The 18,061-nt window shown below is 42.3% G+C and overlaps 2 protein-coding genes and 1 long non-coding RNA gene across 3 annotated transcripts; 1 reads left to right on the forward strand and 2 right to left on the reverse strand.

The window, feature by feature from the left end:
* Nucleotides 1-23: 23 nt before the first annotated feature.
* Nucleotides 24-2,002, reverse strand: enkur (enkurin, TRPC channel interacting protein). The gene is made up of 5 exons (XM_034108903.2): nt 1,808-2,002; nt 1,214-1,359; nt 904-1,121; nt 607-753; nt 24-235 (listed from the first exon to the last, which is right to left on the reverse strand). The coding sequence occupies exons 1-5, from the start codon at nt 1,885-1,887 to the stop codon at nt 62-64; spliced, it is 765 nt and encodes a 254-aa protein (XP_033964794.1). The 5' UTR covers nt 1,888-2,002; the 3' UTR covers nt 24-61.
* Nucleotides 2,003-2,340: 338 nt separating this feature from the next.
* On the forward strand, nt 2,341-6,560 carry LOC117465525 (threonine synthase-like 1). The gene is made up of 3 exons (XM_034108364.2): nt 2,341-2,522; nt 2,684-4,066; nt 5,018-6,560. The coding sequence occupies exons 2-3, from the start codon at nt 2,714-2,716 to the stop codon at nt 5,819-5,821; spliced, it is 2,157 nt and encodes a 718-aa protein (XP_033964255.1). The 5' UTR covers nt 2,341-2,522; nt 2,684-2,713; the 3' UTR covers nt 5,822-6,560.
* On the reverse strand, nt 5,597-12,561 carry LOC139435878 (uncharacterized). Its single transcript, XR_011645088.1, has 3 exons — nt 12,119-12,561; nt 10,945-11,030; nt 5,597-5,684 (listed from the first exon to the last, which is right to left on the reverse strand). It is a non-coding gene; the product is annotated as an uncharacterized lncRNA (long non-coding RNA).
* Nucleotides 12,562-18,061: the final 5,500 nt, after the last annotated feature.

An 18,061-nucleotide genomic window follows, 5' to 3' on the forward strand; every position in this document is an offset into this window, starting at 1 on the left:
GGGGGGAGTATGAAAACAAAGGGTGCAGCACATCTGATTTAATGAAGATTTGTATGTCCTATTAGTAACTGGGTATGTAGATGGTCTTGAACCTCTCAATGAGTTTGATGTCATTCTCTAGCTGCCTCATCGCCATCCCTAGACTGTCCCTGCGGGCCTTCTTGGACAGGTTGTCTGTGACCAGTGACAGGCCCTGGTAGTCATGGTGCAGCTCATCCCAATTCTTCTTCAGGCCCTGCATGGTGAACACACAAAGGGAAACACATCACTGTCACAATACATTCATGTTAGTAATGCAACTGTCATGGATTAACAGTTTTTATATAACCATCAAATCAGAAGTAATGTCTGTGTTACAGGAACAACTACAGGGGTTATTCTCAAGGATTGCGGTTAATATTGTTGTAATATTAGTATTCATTTTGCCGTGCGTGGCTAAAAAACGACATAACGAACATGCATAAGCCATTTTATCCTGACTAGTTATAGGGCTACGTAAAATAGTTTTCCTGACACGTTAAGGACATTAAATCATCAGATCCAATACACCTCCAGTGTGAAACTGCTGATTCAGGGAAAGAAATGTGCAGCGATGTGTTTGTGTACCTCCAGGACGATGTGTCTCTCCTCATCCGACAGATGTTTCATGGCTCCCTGCTCCCTCTGTTCTTCCACAAACATGTCGTACTCCTCCTGAGCTCTCTGCTGTTCTTCATTGCGCTGCTGCAGATACTCAGGAACTTCTCCATAATGCTGCAAAAAGGAAACAGGGCGATAAGTTAATCTAATTAAATCAGCACTCAAGGATGGATTTCATCAATAAAAGGTTTAATATACTATTTTTTTTGTATTTACTTTTTCGGCTGTTGGCTATTTTTTTATGCGATATGAATGAAAAAATACCTTTTTCTTAATGTATTTGGGGACAAGTCCTGAATTCTCAAGGAGCTGCTTGTGTCCCTTTCTGGTGTCCACAGATGTAGGCTTGGGCTTCATTGGCACCGCTGTAGCTGTCTTTATAAAGTCTCTCTGGGTTTGAAAGCCCATTGGTGGGTTGTCTGTCCTTGCAGGAACAGCTGATTTCCTCATAGTGTAGCTGTTAAGAACCACTTTCTGCGCCTCTGAATAAACAAATAAATATGAAGTTAAAGTATAGAATCCCTGCTTCAAGACGCACATGCACATTCTTCAAATAGTCTGTAGGAGAACTCACGTTCAGGTAATTTGAGCTCTTTTGAATGCTTCTTGAGGTATTTCTCAGGGGTTGGTACCTCTACTTTTGCTGGTCCCATCGTCCTCATTGCATCCTTGGTGGACTTTTTCTCAAGAACAACTGTCGGCCTAAACTTCGACACATACCTACAGATCCAGCAAAATAGAGAAAATTATCATCAATTGTGTATGTCATTTAACATGAATGACATCAAACAGATTAAAGTGAGACACTTTTTTGGTTAAGATAGAATTGCTTTTGTTATTCATGTACTCATAAATAAAAAGTAAAATATCTATAGACTACAGTTTTATATGAAGCTTTAGACAGACAACCACATTCAAATACTTATTTTGCCTTAGTAATTTCTGTACATTCCCGAAAAAATTACCTAATGTTAGTCTATGAGCCAGATAACATTTAATCGTTTAATCGTTTGTGGCAAAATATCTAAGCTAAATACAACAAGAAGTCATTCATTGCTCTGTATGTCTACAATATTAAATACAACCTTGTTCTCTAGTTACCTTAATACAACTAGATCAATTTGAACTAGCACATTTAGGTTTCTATTTTGCTCTTAAAGTAGGCTACCTTTGGGTTTTTTGCAGATGAACCTCTTCCTTTGGAATGAGATTGTAGACACTTTCTCGGGGATACACAGCTTTAGACATTTTGATGTTCTTCAAGCAGGAAAAAGGAGAAAATACTAGTGGACTAAGGTAGTTAACTTGACCGAGCTAACGCTAGCAATACTTGGTCGAGTGAGATTTGTTTGACAACAGGCTGTTGCATAGTTGCTAGGTAACTAAAGGAAGAAATGTTGCATTTCATTACAATGGTAAAGCGATACATTGAAAATATCGGTGATAGACATGTGCATTTCACCAACGTTGGTGGTTTATCATCTAGACTTCATCAATATCTAATTTTATATATAGGCTTATTATTTATAAATCTAACAACACATATTTTTATTCTGGTACGGCACACAAGCAGATTCGTACCGAACATGCAGAACGTTTTATCGAATTTGTAATGATTTTAAAAATAAAACATGAAATAATTCCGTTATATAATTTTGTAACGAGAAATGTGTGCGACTATGACCACATATCATTTATGCCGTCTCTGCTTCGACTTCTGTGAGTTTTGTCCCGTCAGGCTTACCGTAGTTGTTTACTGCAGCGGTCCTGCGAAACGTGTGGGACAGCATGGTGCTTTGCCCGTACAAATACATTGTTTAGTTGACACAGAATCCACACAAACAATATTTTCGGGTTTAAAGTACGGAAAGACACCATTTCACGTGAGTCAGAGTGTCTTGCTCATGTACTATCACTTATGTTAACACGTAACGTTAACTACTAGCTGGCTGTAACACAAGTACAAAGTTAAAGCAGTGTCAAAATACGAGGTGGCCCGTTTACAACATAAATATGAATTAAAACTCCACTTTTTATTTCACAGGAGAAAAGGCTGCTGTCATTTGAGTCCTCGATGGGTTTACTGAATGCACTAAGAGCTGTCAGATGCTACCTGAGTCCTCTTTCAACATCAAAATCATGGCTTTCCACCAAAGCCTCCTTGCTGGGAGACAGAAATATCCTGCTCATGGGTGCCCCTGGAGCAGGGAAGACCACAGTGGGCAGGATAGTGGCCCACAGGCTGGGACTGCCTGTCATCGACGTCGATGACGATGTCTTGGAGAAGTCATGGAAGATGCCTGTGGCTGCAAAGCTGGCAGCAGTAGGCGGAGAGCGTTTCCTGGAGGAAGAAGGCGATGCTTTGTGTAACTTCTCTGCCTCAGGCTGTGTTGTTTCCCTGACAGGCTCCAACCCTCTGCACACTGCAGCGATGAAACACATCAAAGAGTCTGGACTGGTCATCTATCTGGACGTGGACAGTGAAGACATCGTACAGAGACTCACCAGGATGAAAGTGAACAGGATAGTGGGACAGGAGACTGGGACGTCCATGAGGGACATTCTGCATTACAGGAAACAGTTTTATGAGAGATGGCTTGATCTGCGGGTGCTGTGTGGAACAGGGGACACAGTGGAGGAAGTAGCAGAGAAGGTGCTGAAGGCTATGGAGAGATATCAGAACCACGCTTCGGAAACCTTTGTGTCAACCAGGGGTGACGGCGTGGAATCAAAAACACTCTTTAGTGATGTGGTAGTGGAGGGTCTAGCCACAGATGGAGGCCTCTACGTTCCCAAAAATGGCTTCCCAAACATTGATGCTCGTGAATGGCTGCGACTAGTTCACATGTCATACCCAGAACGAGCATTAATTTTACTTGAAAAGTGCATACACCCATTGGATGTCCCTGCTTCGGATCTAAGAACAATGATATTTAAGGCATATGGGTCAAACTTTTCTAGTGAGGCAGTAGCACCTGTAAAACATCTCATCCACAATCAATATATCCAGGAGCTTTTTCATGGCCCCACTGCCTCATTCAAAGACCTCGCCTTGCAGCTAATGCCACAGCTCTTCGCCTATTGCCTCCCACAGATGTGCAACTACCTTATTCTGGTAGCCACATCTGGAGACACAGGAAGTGCGGTGCTCAGTGGCTTCAGCAGGCTCAGTGGCTCTGACACACACAGGACCGGGGTGTTGGTGTTTTTCCCAGAGGAAGGCGTGAGTGAGATTCAGAAGCTTCAGATGATGAGCTTCAGGGAGGGCAACGCCAGGGCCGTCAGCGTCCTGTCAGACTTTGACTTCTGTCAGAGGAGCATAAAGAGGATGTTTGGAGAGGGCGGGCTGACGGGTCACCTCGCTGTGGAGTACAGCACCGTTCTCAGCACCGCAAACTCCATCAACTGGGCACGACTGTTGCCACAGGTAGGACATTTGTATTAACCTTTTTTTTTTACCGCCGACATTTTAACTTAATAACTGGGAAAGATAAGGTGTTTCAAAGATTAATTCAAAGGTTTTATTGTCATATGCTACAGTGTAGAAATGGCAATTAAATTATTCTGACCTGAGCTCCTCCAACAATGCAACATATATAATAAAATACAAAATGTACTTATATAAATAAGAAGATTGCAAGATGACAAATAGGATTTGTGTCAGGTCGGTTTATCGGTGCACTTAACAGAGCTCAGGTGTTTAGCAGTCTTATCGCCTGTGGGATAAAACTGTCCCCGAGTCTGGTGGTTGGTCTGGTAACATTTCTGTTCAAGAGTTTTTTTTTCGTTTTTTGTCATGAAAGGTGCCTAAAAATAAAATGTATTATTATTATTATTATTATTATCTCGAGCTCACTATATTACGGAAGGGCCACATTTTTTTCACATCCCCACATTTTTTTTTTCATGTGGCCCTAATCCTCTTCCGTACTATATATTCCATAAACCTTGTTGTGAGCTGTTTCATGTGTGAACTATTTTCTTTCTACCAAACTACACCCTTCAACCATATCATGGTGCAGAGGGATGTGTGCATCTTAAAGAAAATAGTTCCTATAAGAAACTACTCCAAAGGATTAGAATTGTATTTATCTGAGAGTAACTGCGTCTTGATATCTGGAAAGAAGACTCAAGAGTTGAGTATTTCTATAAACCGCGTGCCATATAGTTCAATTATATACATCTCTAATATTCAAAAAATAACACCAGAACGATCTAGATTTATAAAAAGCACTAATAATAATAATAATAACATGGATTTATATAGCGCCCAAGCATAGCACTAAATGATTATTATTATATTTTTTATTTTTTTCAAGGACAGTAAGGAGTAAAGCTTTTGTCACACATTTAAATTGACACATTCCTCCATTTGCAGGTGGTGTACCATTCCTCAGCCTATCTGGATCTATGCAGAGATGGAGTTATCAAGTTCGGGGAGCCCATTGATGTTTGCATCCCCTCTGGTAACTTTGGCAACGCCATGTCTGCTGTCTACGCTAAGCAGATGGGCATCCCGATAAGAAGAATCATCTGTGCGTCCAACCACAACCGCATCATCACCGACTTTATCACTACAGGCGAGTATGATCTCCGGGCACGGCCTCTGGCGCTATCCCACTCCCCTGCCATAGATATCCTGAAATCCTCCAATCTCGAGAGGTTTATCTTCCACGTTTCGGACGGAGACGGCCATCTTGTCAAGGAGCTGTTCACAAGGCTAGACAGACAGCAGCACTTTCAGGTTCCTGAGCCTCTTCTTGGCAGGATTCAGCAGGAAGTGCTGGCTGGCTGGTGCTCTGAACAAGACTGCTTGGCCGCCATCCAGAGTGTTCACACACACACAGGCTACCTCATGGACACACACACCGCCGTGGCTAAAGTCGTCGCTGATAGGCTGCAGGACGCTTCATGCCCCATGGTGCTTTGTTCCACCGCTCACCATGGGAAATTTGCTCCCGCTGTGTTCAAAGCATTACAAATCCAAAATATTCCGGAGGATCCTGTTGAGCAGCTGAAGAAGCTCGGGTCCACTGCATCCAGACCTGGAATACACAGAGACATGATGAAGTGCCTGGAGGGAAGCAGCAGGAAGGAACACACTGTGTGTCAGGCAGAGTATGGGGCGTTAGTTGAAGAAGTGGATAACATGATACAGAGCTCCTTTTTAAAAGTTATGTAGTATTATTTTTAGCATTTGTCAATGTCCACCTTAAAGGGGACCTATTATGCTTTTTTGAGTGTATCTCCCACATCCCCTCCCTCCCTGAAACCCCTCCATTGGAATCCTTTGTTCAGTTATGTACAGTATCATATACCTCATTCACACCAACGCAACTCCGGTTCAAGCTCCGTGCTAGAGCTTTTCAGGTTCAGAACCGGTTCTTCGGTTTAGCTCCGGCTCTTTTCACACTGCCCAGAGTCCGACTGGTGCTGCGTCATTGCGTCATCGTTTGCGTCATGACGTAACCGTTTGCGTGCCTGCTTCATAAAGCCAAACCGCGCGGAAACCACTCACAGCTGACACTGACAACAACAACAATGGCCGATTGTGCTCCAGCTTCCTCTGTACCTCTTCGGAAGACCAGATTCCCAGTAGGTAGCTGGTCTCTTCAGTGGACCACTGCTGCTTGTTACGTTTCTCCATCGTTGTGTACAAACTGGATAAAACGCGGGCTTTTTGTTGTTGTTCAGGAGCGGTTCACTAATCACAACAAAACCGGCCAGCTAACCAATCAGAACACACTGGGCTTTCGTTTCAGACAGAGGGTGAGAAGAGGTGCTTCACAGGCAGTATGAGAAAAATAATGACATTAAAGCATGTAATCATGTCACAATAGAGTCTGAAAATAAAAGTATAAACCTGAAAATGAGCCCCTTTAAGTTATTGTTCATTTAAATCAGAATTACGCATCCTTAAACAGTACTGTCCTTTGGTATCATGTACTCTTCATTCCTTTAAGATGGTCATTTTTTAAAGCATATTAACAAATAGGTTTGTGTTCAAATAAGAAGGGGCCAGAAACAAATTGTGCCTGAGCCTACATGATGAAAAAACGTGTTTACTCTGATTATACTCCAATATACCTCTCAACTCAATTCAAAGAAAGAGCTCATTTTCCCTCTGTGGGACAAATAAAGATATTCTGATTCTGTATTCTGATTGATGATGACCCAACATTTCTTTAAATCATTATCCAGGCCTTGGCCCACTAGATGGGGATGTCTACCTTTTGTCAATGCTGTGTGATAATACTAGTGAAAGTGTTGCAGTAACAGAGTAGTATTGCTGGTTAGAAGGTCAAATAAACAAGTGAATAGCGATATCAAATCAATATCTGCAGTCATTTGACTACTTTGTATTGTACTCTACATTGCAATACAAATAGAAAAAAAAAATCCCTTTCTCCGCTGATGTTAGGATTGCTGAATAGCTATCAAAGCAGCATGGAAGATCTCAGCATGGCATTCACAAACAGCTAATGAATCGATCTACATAGTCCACTAATATCGAGGTGAAGCTCAAGCAGCTGGTTTTCTCCTCCAATAAGTGTCCACTCACTCATTTCCTACCTTACTGAAGGTATTTAGCGATTTGTTTCCCTTTTAGGTGCCTCTCAGCTGCTAACATTCGGCACCATTTATTCCTTATTGAGAGCGTTCAAGCTCTTTTATTTGTTCTATTGAGAGAAACAGTATTCGAGGCTGAGTTTGACCATTTTGATGGACATGCGGTAGAGGCTCAACTTTGTTGTTTTTGCAAATATTTCATCAACAAGGAAGGGCATTGTGATTTTTTACAAACATATACCTCAGAAACATGTTTAACTAAGGCATTTACAGTTTGACAACACACCAGACCTTCAGCCTTGATTTCTTGAAGTTCAAAACAAGTAAAATGACCTTTGTAGTAAATCTATGTGCTGTATTTCTGAATTATAATGATTAAAAAAGTCTGATTTATCATTTTCAATAATTAGTTATGTTATCTCTTATTTACCTGTAAACTGAATTCTAGGGCACAAAGGTTTGATTTGTATTTAAAAAAATGTATATTTTGGAAAGGGAGACGTTTGAATTTTTTTTTCTTGAGACATTAAAAAACCTCTGGCACACTTCATAACATGTATATGGCAATATTACAGCTTGTGTCTTTGGTGTATAAGGTGATGGATATGAGGATATTGATAATATTATGTCTCCAGCTAAACCTCACTGCACTGTTTGCCAGACACCTGCCAGAATCCTCCTATAATACAGAGCAGAGGTAGGCCTGATGATAATTTCCCACCCTCCGACGTCACGCCATCCATAACTGGAGAGCTCAGAATGACTCCTGTCTCTGTGGCTATCAGTCGAGTCATTTAAATCCAGGTGCTGCCTGACAGGAGGGAGGAAGATACGTTTCATAGATCTGCAGGATTGCTTATGACTGCAGTTGTCAAAATAGATGGAAAGCCAGGCCTGATTTGACAAGGCACTTCACTAGCATTCTAGAATCTAGATCACTGTCTCTGAGTTTAAGCCTGAACTTATAGGAAAAGTGTTTCCTTCACTTCTGTTCAAATGTATTATTTGCTGGCAAACACTTTTTCAGTATTTCAGGGTGTTTAAGTCACACAACTATCTTAAGGAAAAACTGTGTTCCTCAATAAAAAAAACAGCTTTGTTTAGGTTAAGCAGTGTTTTTTCTTAGTAGTCGTTGTAAAAAAGATAATTGTGCAACCCTTTAACAATTTGAAAGTCATCTAATATGTAGTAAAACGTGTTTTTGAGGATATATCCTAAGGAAATTACCTGTAAGAGACATGTGTGCAACTATCTGTCTTCTAAGGGAACTTAAAGCACATTGTAAAAGAAAATGACATTTAAATATAAAATAATAAATTAACATGCCATATGCAACTGGTCACTGGTGTTATTTTTTAACTCTGGAATCACGTGTAGCCTATTTACTTTCACGCTTTTATTTCAGGAATGGAATGAACACGTCACATTGGACACTATCTCCTCCCAATGGTCTCACAGAGCTGAATGCACACCGCAATAACTTCACAAGTTGAGTCTTAGTAGAGCAAAACCTTTAACAGGATTTTTGCAAAATTACTGGTTACTTTTAAATATTTCTATTCATAAAAACTCATACAAGCTAAAATATAATTAATTTCAATAGGATATCACCCTAATACAAGCCCCCCAAAACACTACAAGGGTCAATACAATGTTTTGTCTATATCATTTACGTATAGGTTGGCATCTCCCACATTACATCTTAGTAGCAATATGCTATTTCTGCATTAACATAGACATTACAAACAACAGTGTGAGTGAGAAATAAGAGCAACATCTACTGCAGTAGTTTTCTTGTCAGTATTTTAGTGAAAAAGAGGTCTGTGGTTTGAAGTGATCCATTGCTCTTACTGTTTTGGTGCTTTTGGCACACAGAGAAGGAAAAAGGTACTTCCTACAGGAAATCAAGATAAAATACATGTTGTATTCAATTAGTGTATACTTTAACAATCACCCCTCTGACTAAGTGTTTTTATAGGATGACTGGTCACTTTAATTGTTTGTTGTGCATGAACATTACATAACATATGCACATACTCTCTGTGTCCAGCTCTTTTTCTTCTTGCCTTCCCTCTCTGTGTCCATGGCTGCTTTTGGCCTTATTAATCAAGCTGCTTGGCAGGTGGATGTGAGGAATGGGTGGGTAAAGTGTCAGACGGTGGAGAAGTGTGCAGTTGTGTGTGTGTGTGTGTGTGTGTGTGTGTGTGTGTGTGTGTGTGTGTGTGTGTGTGTGTGTGTGTGTGTGTGTGTGTGTGTGTGTGTGTGTGTGTGTGTGTGTGTGTGTGTGTGTGTGTGTGTGTGTGTGTGTGTGTGTGTGTGTGTGTGTGTGTGCCAGTGTGACGGGAAGGAGAGAGAGCCAGCTGTTGCTCAGCACTAGAGGCCAACGGCTGGGTGAGCAGGGATAATTGCAGGTACCAGCCTGTTCCCATCTCCTTAATGTGAACCTGTGGCATAATGGAAACTGCTCTTTCACAGTGGAGGGAAATAGAAAAGAGAGAGGAAGGAAATGAACACACCGGAGGAGTTTAGAAAGAAGATCCGGTGATTATGGTTCACTTGAGATTCTTCTCCTAAGATCCCTGAGTCTAAAGTGTATTGTCTTCTGTTGCAATCCACAATGCAGTATAGAGATTTCGGTATTTTGGCACACAGGCATCACTTTGGCCTACACATGTGGTCTTTTCAGGATGACTTAAAATTACTCATTGAGAAAACTTATGTATGAAAGATTTAACAACTACTGTCACCTTTGACACCTTAACGGGGTCCCCGAATCCTTTTTTAAGGGGTTTGTGTCCATTATATTTTTCTTTCCCTCCACTGGCTCAAAGGCAGGGGCGGACTGGCCATTGGGAATACCGGGAGTTTCCCCGGTGGGCTGGTGCTGTGTAAATCCTACCGGCCCACATTTGTAAGTGTTCCGGCCCAGCCCAGCCCAGTGGGGTGTGGCCCACTGGGCTGGGCTGGGATAGGCTACCTTTGTTCTATCTATCAGTTTCAGTTGGCAGGGAAACGGGGTTCGGGGAGTGGCTGTACGGCTGTACCCGTAGGATAGAAAAGGGGGAAGCGACGTCTGACTCAGAGGTCGCGCGGCTGTGGAGAAGAACGTGTTGCCCATATTCTGTTACTGAGTTTAGGCTAGTTAGCTAGCAGGTTTATTGTTTTGGGTGCAGTCACTTTTGCCTCCACTTGCTGTTCAAATAAATGTTGAAAGAAAAAGTAAATCTGTTTACAGTTCTGTTTTATATGGGTGTTGAAGAAGAAGAAGAAGAAGAATTGGGAGGGATGAAACCCTCTTTAATGGTCACACATGCAGAGCACACAGCACAGTGACATGTGTTCTCTGCTTTTAACCCATCCTAGTACCAGGAGTCTAGTACTAGGAGCAGTGGGCAGTCATTGTACAGCGCCCGGGGAGCAATGGGAGTGAGGGGGGAAGGGGGATGTCCGGGCACCACGGCAGGGCAGGAGGTGAACTGGGACCTCTCCAAGTAGAAGTCCACACTCCAAATGTAGGTCTGGTCGGGGACTTGAACCGGCGACCCTACGGCTCACAGTCCAAGCCCCTACTGACTGCCATAGATTTAGTCCCTAATTTTGCTCTCAAAGTGCACCAGATTGATGCATTTAACTTCAACATTTAAAAAAAAGTCTTCCCGGGGGAGCTTGCCCCCGGACCTCCCTAGAGGAAGTGAGGTCCACCACCTGCCCACACCCCCTGTTAAATTGTCTTACCCACATTGAGGATTCTTCCTACGCCCATGTTTTATTCCATGTGTCAAGTCAGACAAATTGGGTCCAAATGTTATTGCATCAATGATCTGTTAAAGGGGAAAGGAAACACCAATTACAGTTATAATATTCCGGTAGTTTATTCATTTTACAATGGATATTGATCGTAATATTTATTGTATATGATATTACTCGCCAAAAGAAAATTAATTATCCGCCGGCCGGGTGGGGAATTCCGGGACCAGGCCGCCGCCATTAGGGGAGTCCTAAATGGTGACGTCACTGGCTGTGTTTTCGCTCCACCAGAAGTCAACACAACGTAGCAGATATGGCAGCGATGGAGGAATTTTGCAATCAGATCGACGTTTTGAACGATGAATTTGACTATTCGTCGGGAGATGACATTGATGTGGAAGCATCTACAGTTACCAGGCATCCCATGGCCTATGCTTATGAACCGATTCGGTTGAATAGAGTGGCATACGATCCGGAATAAAAAAATTAAAAAAACACAATGCTAACAGTGAGCCTCTGAATTAGCCCCGAGCGAAAATGCTAACCTATTACTGCACCGAAAATCACTCCTAGCTCCCTTATTACTTATCCTAGCCGCACATCCAACACATCGTTTATGATCGCAAGGAGACACAGAATCTAACGGTGCCCACAACACTAAAAGATACAAACTCGCGAGGTTATCAACAAAAACGTACATCAAAACAAGTGGCGCTAGGTACTAACATACGCCAGGCTAACGGCTTACCTTCCTCATTGTCTGGTCTAAACTGGTCTTCAATGGCATTACAACGATAAAAACGATGATGTAGTTAATCCATAGGTTAATATCCAATGGGGCTGTGTCCCCTTTGAAATGTTCTGATAATCTATAAGCAATACAACTGCAATTCCGTTATCTGCTGTCCGCTCTGTGCTCCGTGCGCTCTGGGTCCTGCAATACCATCCATTGATAGCAATACTAGCCTTTTTAGGGCTGTTTTCGACAGATGAGCGTGTGTATGCCAGTTTAATTAGTTGAGCTATAGAACACCCCCAATTCTCTATTGTGCGTCATAATAATAGCTACCATTTAGTTTGGACGCGATTGCGTTAATTAATAAGGTCACACTGTGTCAGTAAATACATGTGTGAGCTAGTAATCTGGTGCTGCAATATTTACCTCTCTCTCGGCAGCTGAAGCAACTCGTTTGGTGGCTCAAACTTCACGTTTGTTGACACTGTCATTGTCTTGCGCGGCCGACGTGCTGGGACGGTCGGTGTTCCCGACTGCATACGTTGAGAAATCGAATATTGTGGGAACAGATCCTGGCTTCAAATCCAATGTTTTGTATTGAACCAGGCATCCAGACTGGACTTTGAGCAGCTTCTCATCCTTTAGTGGCAGCCTATGGAAATGTACTTCTTCCTTCTTTGTATAAAATCCATTTGTGCAGCCTGGGGCAATACAATAAACTCCTGACGACGACCGTTTTCTTGTAATGTAAACTACTGGTGCATTGCACGCCATGTTGTTTGTTATTGAGCTTTGGCCCAGGAAGCCAGTCAGTGACGTCACTGGAAAAGTCCCGGAGCAATGGAAGCGCCCATGGTCATTAGGCACGTATTTCAAAAAGTAAATTCGCGTATCTCGATCGTTTACATTGGAAATAGACTAGATAAATACATTTGCTAATGGTAATATTGTCGCATGGAAAGCAGTTTGAAAAGTGTTTCCATTTCCCTTTAACATTAAAATCACTAAATATATGCTGTAACTATTTCGCTCTAGGTAACTCAAGGGCTCAGGTAATGTGATTACTAATTAAATAATGGTCCAAAATAACATTAAATGCATAGGGTTTTTTGTTAAGTAACATACTTTCGTTGCCGGCCGGCCGATACATGCCGCGCATTAAGTGGACCTGTCAGTCAATTAATCCCAGGGCCACTTTTTCCCCCCAGTCCGCCCCTGCTCAAAGGTGGAAACTCATTTAATGTCAAGTTATTTCACAACAGACAAGTCAACTCCTTGACCACTAATGCATAGAATGCTGTTGAATATCCACATATTTTAATTCCATTTCAGATTACATGGGTGCAGGGATGTAGCCCCATCTTCCAAATGAAGTCTCCTTGCCAGTTAGAAAAGATAAATACTTATTTGGTTCTTTCTAAACCTTCTCTTCCTAGTAGTTAGTTGACTTTTTTCATTTATTTTACTGGTACAACCTTATCACAGTAGTGTAATACAGTGTTGAAGACCTTTTAATAATGAAATATCATTTGTTTAGTAAGTTACTTTTTCTAAATGTCCCCATTGGGAAAGTGAATTGGATCAAAGCATTCTTGCAGAGAATCATCAGCTTTGGTCTCAGTGAAAATGTTCTGTCCCATGATGGTTCAAATCAATTCTATTTCAGAGGTTTTTCTCCTCCTGCCAATGATAAACCCACAGGGGACCTCAAAATCTTTGTCGGTCTTGGCACGGACAATCGTCACATTTATAAATGTTGGCATGAAGTACTGGCACCACGCTTTGGTTCTGAAGTGGAGGTAAAACACACGCCCACAACTGCAAAGAGCTGAGCTGAATTATTGGCAGCAGCGCCTCTGCCTTTGACCAAGGGGCTTGGCCAATACCATTGTGAGTACCAGAGTGGGAAGCCACTGAGAGATAATGTCTTGTTCTGCTAATATACTGTGGTATATACTGTAGGGAGCTTGGAACTAAACTACGGGGAAAAACTGAAGAATGAAACACATTTTCTTTTTTAATGTTTTGCTTTATTATTACAATCTCAAAAACAACCAAGAGGCAAACATTTTGAATGAACAAATAGAGCATTGTATGGGCAAAGAAATATTCCACAGTGTAATTATGAGTTGTTCCAATATGGATTGTGTGTTATTACACTTACAACCTTTAGAAATGGTGTAAGATGTGTAGCTGATGGCATAAGATATTATAACGTGTAACAAAAAACGTTTTGCATTTTATCCCATTTAGAGGAAAATGTAGAATTGTTTTCTTGATTTTATTGTTCTTCAATTAGCTATAAATATATTGCATTGTAGATGCAGGTCTATAACCTTGTGTAAAACAACGATATTAAATCATTGTTGACTGTGAAATTATAGAGCTTCTTAAACAATTTTGTGACATGACATCTCATTATAAGACAAGCTTGTTTTATACTAAAACAAGTCATCAGATCTGAGTCCGACAAGTTCAAAAGAGTGTGTATGCATGTCTTTATACATCTACGTTATTAGTAGACTTAAGATGGATGGATAGATTGATTATTACTGCATAGCGATGTGTTTTTTTCCGTGATCAACGGTTTCTTTCTAGAAAACAATCAGACACAGCTCAACATCGTGTTCACCCGAGGCTTCCCAGCTAATTACCTCAGACATTGATTTGCACTCCAATATACCTCTGTAAGAAAGTGCGAGGAAGAGGAGGAGAGAGCAAAGGGCGAATGAAGGTACATGATTGTTATTGGATTGAACTTATTTGCATTTTGATGCAAACTGGGGGCTGAACAGTAGCCGTTGGTGCCTATCTGCTGCTAACAGTCTTTGAGAAGCACATAGAGAGAACACTGTGATTCAATTCAAGGTGAACCAAATAACCGAATGGTCCTGAAACAGATTACATTTAACTGGCGTCTGGTGACCGTCTGCCAGGAAGAGAATCCATTTCTCACTCGCAAAATGAGAAAACAACCACCCTGAGATGGATCTGTGTGAAATGAGATATGAGCCATGTCTCGGAGGACTCGCTGAGTTCAGATTGACAGTTGACTGACAGGGGTTAACTGCAACTGGCTCAGAGGTGTAAAACTGACCCTCCTGGACCCTTTGTTGAGGGCAGGGTTGATTCATGTCTGGATGTGGCTTGATTCCCAAGATATTGCTGTAATTGACCATTAGCTGACACCTCATTGCTACTACGCCTGTCAAGCTTTCTATTCTTGTATTGGTGTCAGAGTTAACACTCAGAATTGCAGCAGTTGTTGAAAGAGCATTATAAAAACATATTTAACAGATTGCATATGTAGCCTGGTTGAACAAGTACCTCCATTGCTTTGCCTACATGAATGAATTAACACGATGATTACTTTTTCCGATTACCCTTTAAAGAGCGGGTTTCAGAAGTATTTGTAATGTTAATGTGAATTTTAGAACAAAATATTGTTTATAATGCTGCATTCAGTTTTATGCACAGTTAAGGTCAAGTAGATGTAATTAAGACAAACAATTTGTGAAACTGATTTAACAGTATCAACTGAGTTTACTTGAATGAACACATCAAGTGTTTTTTCCCCAAATGACCTTCCAAAGTTAAGTGGGAAAGAGGCTATAAAATGCCATTCCTCCATATCTGAGCAATCTGTCCTGCAAGCCTGAAAACCAGCTGCAAATGCACCGACTGGCTGGAAATGCAACATTCTTGGATCACTTGAGGGCTCCGGTCCTTTCTAGTTTTATGTGATTCCTCTCATACTCGCAGTGTCACTCAGCAGAGGCTTCACTTTTCTCAAAGACAGCGAGGGCAATGACATTGAGTGGCAGTTCACACCCAGGGAAGGACTCTCAAAGTCAACTTCCCCAACAATGACTCCATGTTTTCAGAGGAAAGGTTGAACGACAAGGGCAACTCTGTCTCTAATCATTAATGTACGGTACTATACGATACGATGCGATAAACTTTATTGTCCCCGTAAGGACATTTGTTCTGGACTCCATCCTGCAGTTCCACATACATGTACGTATACAAACATAGTTAACATTAAAATAAAGTATATTACATTACATGTGAGTGTTAAGAAGCAGGAATGACTGCTTATAGTTGTTCAGCCTGCTCTTGGGAACCCTGAATCTTCTACTGTGTCAACCAACAGCACAATCTGTCTTTGAGAACATCAACAAACTTAACAATAAGAGCATCAATATCACTGTGCAAGATGAAAGACTGGCATTCAAAGCGCTGTGTCAAAAAGCCAAAGAAGAATGTGTCTCAAACTTTCTCCTGGAAATGATTCGCTTTGATGAAACCAGTATCTTCTTTCCTGTAAATCTATTTAAATTATTTAAATAATTACCTTTACTTTCTGTTCAATGTTTAGCTTTTAACTAAGATATAAACATTATAGTTTTAAGTTAGCTCAACAATCTTTGAGAAGAGCATTGAACATTTAAAAAAAATGTGGGTGTGAAGTAATAATAATAATAATAATAATAGTGCATTTTATTTATATAGCGCTTTTCACAACTCAAAGACGCTTTACAGTATGAGGGAGGGTAGACAAACAAGGACAGGCAAACAAGTAAGTATAGTAAAATAAAATAAAAAGGCAGTCAAGAGGAAGTTGATTGAGAGGGGGGGGGCTTATAGACAGAGTTGAAAAGATGTGTTTTGAGGCGGGACTGAAAGACTGTGAGGGACTCAGAGTCACGAAGATCTTGGGGGAGGGAATTCCAGAGCCTTGGAGCTACCACTGAGAAGGCTTTGTCCCCAAAGCTGCATAGTGTGGATGTGGGAATGAATAGTCCAGCTGCGGTGGATCTGAGGGACCGTGGGGGTTGATAAGAAGTGAGAAGGTTTGTGAGATAAGGGGGGGCCAGATGGTGGAGTGCTTTGTAGGTGAGGACCAGAACTTTGTAGTTGATGCGATGGAAGTCTGCCCCACCCCTGATTGTTTCCACCTATTCCCACTTACTGTCATAGTCTGCTCCATCATTCACCAGTAGTTTTCCATTCACCTGTCTCACCTGTTTTCCACACCCACTCGTTAACTCACTCTCTTTCTCTTCTGCACCCATTAGCTTCTGCCAGTATTTAAACTCGCACCTGACACACACTCTTTGCCAGATTGTACTTTGCCTCATGCTTGTCTCTCCCGCGTTCAACACTAGATTGCCTACCCGGTTCCGACCCTGCCTGTCCCCGACCTGCCTGCTCTGCCTGTTTCCTGATCCTGCCTGTCCCTCGACTATCCTGCCTGGCCTGTTATCCGACCCTGCCTGTATCCACGCTGACCGCCTCGCTTACTCCCTGACCCTCTGCCTGTCCCTGACTCACCTTCTGCCCGCTGTCCTCCGGTGCGTTATACTGCCCGGTTGGTATTCCTCCGATCCAGTGGAATCTCCAATAAAGGATATTACCAATTCTCCTTGGTTTCTCGAGTGCTGCATTTGGGTTCTCCTTAAGACTGTGACACTTACCTCTTGTATATATTGTCCTGTCTCCCCTTGTCTGTTGTCAGTTCGTCTTGTTCGTCATGCCAAGAAGTCAGATCCAAGCAGCCATAGAGAGACCAAGTACCTTTTGTGATATCCTCCATGAGAGCGTTTTGTTTTGTGACCGTTTTGTCACTCCCTCTGTAAAGAGTGTTTCTTTGTTTTTGATCCATTAAAGTTTATTTTTCTTCAAACCTTTTCGTCTCCGGGTTGTGCAATTGAGTCCTCATATCAGTGAGTCACGGTTCCTAACAGAACGAACTGACCAAAATATGGACTCAGCCAACCCCTAGACTCTGCAGACCGCCCTGTCCGTACAGGGTAACGTCATCCATAAACACCAGGAGCATCCATCCATCCATCCATCTTCTCCCGCTTATCCGTGGTCGGGTCGCGGGGGTATCAGTTCCAGCAGAGAGCCCCAAACTTTCTTTTCCCTGGCGACATCAACCAGCTCTGACTGGGGGATCCCAAGGCGCTCCCAGGCCAGCGAAGAGATATAATCCCTCCACCTGGTCCTAGGTCTACCCCTTGGTCTCTTCCCAGCTGGACGTGCCTGGAACACCTCCCTAGGGAGGCGCCCAGGTGGCATTCTAACTAGGTTCCCGAACCACCTCAACTGGCTCTTTTCGACGCGAAGGAGGAGCGGCTCAACTCTGTGTCCCTCCCTGATGACCGAACTTCTCACCGTATCCCTAAGGGAGACACCAGCCACCCTGCGGAGAAAACCCATCTCGGCCGCTTGTATCCGCGATCTCGTTCTTTCGGTCATGACCCATCCTTCATGACCATAGGTGAGGGTAGGAACGAAAATGGCCCGGTAGACAGAGAGCTTTGCCTTCTGGCTCAGCTCCCTTTTCGTCACAACGGTGCGGTA

This window comes from Pseudochaenichthys georgianus, chromosome 20 (genome assembly GCF_902827115.2).
Source record: "Pseudochaenichthys georgianus chromosome 20, fPseGeo1.2, whole genome shotgun sequence".
Classification (NCBI taxonomy): Eukaryota; Metazoa; Chordata; class Actinopteri; order Perciformes; family Channichthyidae; genus Pseudochaenichthys; species Pseudochaenichthys georgianus.

Excerpts from the sequence above, each read along its gene's own strand:
- enkur (XM_034108903.2), bottom strand. The coding sequence starts at position 1,887 with ATGTCTAAAGCTGTGTATCCCCGAGAAAGTGTCTACAATCTCATTCCA. Across the intron at positions 1,122-1,213 it reads AGAGCTCAAATTACCTGAAC|AGGCGCAGAAAGTGGTTCTT; the intron begins GTGAGTTCTCCT and ends TTGTTTATTCAG. Across the intron at positions 754-903 it reads CCAAATACATTAAGAAAAAG|CATTATGGAGAAGTTCCTGA; the intron begins GTATTTTTTCAT and ends TCCTTTTTGCAG.
- LOC117465525 (XM_034108364.2), top strand. The coding sequence starts at position 2,714 with ATGGGTTTACTGAATGCACTAAGAGCTGTCAGATGCTACCTGAGTCCT. Across the intron at positions 4,067-5,017 it reads GGGCACGACTGTTGCCACAG|GTGGTGTACCATTCCTCAGC; the intron begins GTAGGACATTTG and ends CTCCATTTGCAG.